The sequence below is a fragment of the Sphaerodactylus townsendi genome, linkage group LG01, assembly GCF_021028975.2.
Source record: "Sphaerodactylus townsendi isolate TG3544 linkage group LG01, MPM_Stown_v2.3, whole genome shotgun sequence".
NCBI classification, from domain to species: domain Eukaryota; kingdom Metazoa; phylum Chordata; class Lepidosauria; order Squamata; family Sphaerodactylidae; genus Sphaerodactylus; species Sphaerodactylus townsendi.
In genome coordinates, this window is record NC_059425.1 from 174,200,460 (window position 1) to 174,206,159 (window position 5,700).

Consider the following 5,700-nt stretch of genomic DNA (forward strand, 5'->3'; position numbering starts at 1 on the left):
ACACCTGGGAGGTTTATCCGAAAACCTGGGAGGTTTCTTTGGACACCTTTTGTCCGAACACCTGGGAGGTCTGTCCGGACACCTGGGAGGTCTGTCCGGACACCTGGGAGGTCTGTCCGGACACCTGGGGGTCTGTCCGGACACCTGGGGGGTCTGTGAGGACACCTGGGGGTCTGTCCGGAACCCGGGCTGGGTCTGGTTCCGGGATACTCTGGGGGTCTGTCTCGATTAATTTGGGGTCTTTGGTTCCTGAACTCCAAGTGTCTATACACCTGGGGTGATCTCAGGACACACCTAGGGAGGTGTCCGGAAACCTGGGGGGTCTGTGCCGACACATGGGAGGTTTGTCTGGACACCTGGGGGGGTTTTCCCGACACCCGGAGGGTTGGTCCTGGGGGTTTGTCCGGACACCTGGGGGGTCTGTCCGGACACCAGGGAAGTGTGTGCGGACACCTGGGGTCCATGGTCCGTACACCTGGGGGGTCAGTCCGGACACCTGGGAGGAGGTCTGTCCACAGACACCTGGGTCAGTCTCTGATGTACCTGGGAGGTGTGTCCACACACCTGGAAGGTTTGTCCGGACACCTGGGAAGTTTCTGAGGACACCTGGGAGGTGTGTCCACACACCTGGGAGGTTTGTCCGGACACTTGGGAGGTTTCTCCAACACCTGGGAAGTTTGTCTGGACACCTGGGAGGTTTCTCCGGACACCAGGGGGGTTTGTCCTGGGGGGTTGTCTGGACACCTGGGAGGTTTCTCCGGACACCTTTTGTCCGAACACCTGGGAGGTTTGTCTGGAAACCTGGGAGGTCTGTCCGGACCCCTGGGAGGTCTGTCCGGACAACTGGGAGGTCTGTCCGGACAACTGAGAGGTCTGTCCGGAAAACTGGAAGGTCTGTCCGGAAAACTGGTAGGTTTGTCCGGAAAACTGGAAGGTTTGTCCGGACACCTGGGGGAGGTGTCCGGACACCTGGGAGTGTCCGGACAAACCTAGGACCTGGGAGTGTCCGGACACCTGGGGGAGGTGTCTGGACACCTGGGGGTGTCCGGACACCTGGGAGGTGTGTTCGGTACCCTGGGGGGTTGTCCGGACACCTGGGGTTTTTGTCCGGACAACTGGGGGGTTGCCCGGACACCTGGGGGGACTGTCCGGACACCTGGGGGGTCTGTCTGGAACCCTGGGGGGGTGTTCAGACACCTGGGGGTGTCCGGATACCTAGGGTGGTGTCTGGAAACCTGGGGGGTCTGTGCCGACATATGGGAGGTTTGTCCGGACACCTGGAGGGTTGGTCCTGGGGGTTTGTCCGGACACCTGGTGTGTGTGTCCGGACACCTTCTGTCCAGACACGTGGAGGGTTTGTCCGTACACCTGGGGGGTTTGTCCTGACATCTGGGAGGTTTGTTCGGACACCTGGGAGGTCTGTCCGGACACCTGTGCGGTCTGTCCGGACACCTGGGAGGTTTCTCCGGACACCTGGGAGGTTTCTCCAGACACCTTTTCCCCTTACACCTGGGAGATTTCTCCAGACACCTGGGAGGTTTCTCCGGACACCTGGGAGGTTTCTCCGGACACCTGGGAGGTTTCTCCGGACACCTTTTGTCCGAACACCTGGGAGGTTTGTCCGGAAACCTTTTGTGCGAACACCTGGGAGGTTGGTCCGGAAATCTGGGAGGTCTGTTCAGACATCTGGGACGTCTGTCTGGACACCTGGGAGATTTGTCCGGAAAACTGGGAGGTCTGTCTGGAAAACAGGGAGGTCTGTCCGGAAACCTGGGAGGTTTGTCCGAACACCTGGGGGGGCTGTCCGGACACCTGGGGGGGTTGTCCGGACACCTGGGAGGGGTGTTCGGAACTCTGGGTGGTTTCCCGGACACCTGGGGGTGTGTCCGGAAACCTGGGGGGTCTGTCCGGACACCTGGGGGGTCTGTCCAGACAACTGGGAGTTGTGTCTGGACACCTGGGAGGTGTGTCCGGTACCCAGGGGGGTTGCCTGGACACCTGGGAGGTTTGTCCGGACACCTGGGAGGTTTGTCCGGACACCTGGGAGGTTTCTCCGACACATGGGAGGTTTGTCCGGACACCTGGGGGGTTTGTCTGGACACCTGGGGTTAGCTTGGTAGTGGGCTTTCGATACCAGGGTCCACCCATCAGTTTGTCAGCATGGCCAATTGGCCATGCTGGTAGGGGCTGATGGGAATTGTAGTTCCTGAACATCTGGAGAGCCGCAGGTTCCCTACCCCTGGTCCTGGGGATTTGTCCGGACACCTGGGGTGTGTGTCCGGACATCTGGGATTTGTGTGCGGACACCTGGGGGATCTGTGTTCGTCCGGGGTTTTTTCCGGACACCTGGGGGTTTTTTCCGAACACCTGGGAGGGGTGTCCGGGCACCTGGGGGGTCAGTCCGGACACCTGGGAGGTTTCTCCGGACACCTTTTTTCTGTACACCTGGGAGGTTTGTCCAGACACCTGGGAGGTTTCTCCGGACCTTTGGGAGGTCTGTCCGGACACCTTTTGTCCGAACACCTGGGAGGTTTGTCCGGAAACCTTTTGTGCAAACACCTGTGAGGTTTGTGCAAACACCTGGGAGGTCAGTCCGGACACCTGGGAGGTCTGTCTGGATAACTAGGTGGTCTGTCCGAACAACTGGGAGGTCTGTCCGAACAACTGGGAGGTCTGTCCGGACACCTGGGAGGTTTGTCCGGACACCTGGGAGGTTTATCCGACACATGGGAGGTTTGTCCGGACACTCTGGGGGTTTGTCCGGACACCCGGGGGGCTGGTCCTGGGGGTTTGTCCGGACATCTGGGGGGGGTGTCCGGACCCATGGGGTGTGTGTCCGGACACCTGGGGTGTGTCCAGACACCTGGGGGTCTGGCCGGACACCTGGGGGGTCTGTCCGGACACCTGGGGGGTCTGTCCGGACACCTGGGGGTCTGTCCGGACACCTGGGGGTCTGTCCGGACACCTGGGGGATCTGTCCGGACACCTGGGAGGTCTGTCCGGACACCTGGGAGGTCTGTCCGGACACCTGGGTTTTTTCCCGGACACCTGGGGGGCTCTGTCCGGACACCTGGGGGTCTGTCCAGACACCTGGGGGGTCTGTCCAGACACCTGGGAGGTTCCTCCGGACACCTGGGAGGTTTCTCCAGACACCTTTTGTCTGTACACCTGGGAGGTTTCTCCGGACACCTGGGAGTTTGGGCAAGATGCCTGGTAGGTTGGGCGGTATGTCTGAAAGTATGGGCGGGATTCCTGGGCTTTTGGGCTGGATGACTGGGAGGTTCGGCGGGACTCCTGGAAGATTGGGCAGACCGCCTGGAAGGTTGGGCGGGATGGATGGGACGTTGGGCAGGACCCCTGCGAGGTTGGGCGGGATGTCTGAAAGTTTGGGCGGGATGTCTGAAAGTTTGGGCGGGACTCCTGGGCTTTTGGGCTGGATGACTGGGAGGTTCTGCAGTACTCCTGGGAGATTGGGCGGACCGCCTGGAAGGTTGGGCGGGATGGATGGGAGGTTGGGCAGGACCCCTGGGAGGTTGGGTGGGACCCCAGGTGCAGGCATGGGAGGTGGAGATTTTTTCCCTCCACCCCTCCCCTCAGACCAACCTCATGTATCACAGAGGGAAGTCTGTTACACACTGTGTCCTCACATCCTTCTTGGATGTACTTCTGAAGATGCCAGCCACAGATGCAGGCAAAACGTTAGGAACAAGAGCTACCAGACCACGGCCACACAACCCGGAAAACCCACAACAACCATCTGAGGAAAAGATTTCTGATTTATTGTACAAAAATGAATTTTGAATGTTAGGAACCATATTCAAGATTTCTTTTGCGGGAGCACTTAGTTGAGTCACTGGATTTTGAATAGTTGTGGACATTGCTTTCAATTCAGTGCTAGAGCCAGGGTGCAAACTTTCTGATAGTGCTGTGCATTATGCTTGCTGTGGGAATGTCTTGAGCTCTGATTGCACATGTCTTCTGTGGTATTGGTCCAAGAAAGTTTTTGTCTGGGCATCAGCTCCTTGATATCTACTCTGAAGACCTGAACTAAAGAACTGGTCAGCATCTACTCCATCATTATTTGTAGGATGTTTAGAGCAGAAGACCACAGTTTGGAGTCTGAGGAACATGGCACCCCAACACTCATTAATGGTCTGTTGGATGGCCTTGGAAGAGAAGAAGAAGAAGACAGGATCAACACAGGTATTAAGTGTGCTGAGGAGGAGTGCTTCCATTCTCCAAGGTGGACTCTGGTTCTTTATAAAGCCCACCATGTGGGAAACATTGTACGGAGCAAAGCAGATGATGAAATTGAGCAAAGTGGCCACAGCTAGACCCACTGCCCGTCGCTTCTTGCTGGGTTTGACATTGGAGAGGGAGCTCAGGAGGTGGATGACCTTCACATAGCAGAAGAGGGTGATAATGAAAGGGAAACAGAAAAAGAACAGGCAGAGTTCCAATCGGAGAGAGTAGATGACACGGAGCTGTTGCAGGGAGAAGTTATCATAGCAATGGGAGGTATTAGGAGAATATGGAATGCTCTCATTCGAACCTCCATATCTATAAATGTAGATGATGCTGCAATGGGAGCAGACCAGCATCCAGAAACAGACGCAGATCACCAGAGCATAAACAGGTCTGCGATGCATTTTGTATTTGATGGGATAGACGACGCCCAGGAAGCGATCCACACTGATTGATGCGAGGAAAAGGATGCTGAGGTACATGCTTCCATAGAAGGAGCAGCTGGTGAGAGAGCAGAGTGAAGGAGGGAGAGACTAGGTCATGTGGGAAGAGGCCTCCACCATCTTGACAGGCAGAAAAAGCAGAAGGATGATATCAGAAATGCTCAAGTTGAGCAAGAAGATATCTGTTGGGGTTGGCTTGTGACGCAGTTTTGCCAGGAATGTGTAGAAGGCCAGGAGGTTGGATGGAACACCAGTTAGGAAAGTGAAGATGAAGACAGCCAGGACAGCAGTCTCCAAAGCCATCCTCTCTGCTTCTGCAAGGGAAAGAAGGGATCAATAGCCATTGAAACCTGTCAGGAGATTTCTTTCTTACATCTTACAGAAAAAGCCAAGGTGGAAAATTCGCTTGTGCTCTTTTCCTTATTACTCAGCAAAGGTTGAGTAGACATTGCCTAGCTTTGGTGGTTTCCCCATTCCCTATGTTTTCAAACATTTTCCAATAGCTTATCTACCACAGAACCCATGGGTGTGACACAAAATGCTGTTTTATGTTGAAGAAGAATTTGGATTTATACTCCACTTTTCTCAGCCATGAGGAGTCTGAAAGCAGCTTACAAGCTCTGGTTCTTCCTCTCCCCACAACAGACACCTTTTGAGGTAGGTGGGGCTGAGAGAGTTCTGAGAGAACTGTAACTTGCCCATGGTCGCCCAGCAGGCTTCTTGTGGGAGAGTGGGAAATCAAACCTGCTACTCCAGATTGGAGTTCATCTATTCTTGGCCACTATACTATGCTGGCTCTCTAGAGTATCTATTTCATGAGGAATACTGGTGAGGCTGTTGAACACCCAGTTGTCCCCAGTTAAGGGCAACATAGAACATGCTCCATTCATTCCTGCAGCTCATCATTACAAGGGAAGTTGTGTCCTATAATCGAGCTGTCCTTCAGGATCTTCTCATTCAAAAGCTGCTAACTAGAGGTCACTTAAACAGAGCCCTCAAATAAGCAAGCAAA

At 55.2% G+C, this 5,700-nt stretch overlaps 1 protein-coding gene across 1 annotated transcript; it reads right to left on the reverse strand.

The window, feature by feature from the left end:
• Positions 1–3,932: 3,932 nt before the first annotated feature.
• Positions 3,933–4,991, reverse strand: LOC125438007 (free fatty acid receptor 2-like). Its single transcript, XM_048506136.1, is given in 1 exon segment — positions 3,933–4,991. A coding segment is annotated over 1 exon segment (1,059 nt).
• Positions 4,992–5,700: the final 709 nt, after the last annotated feature.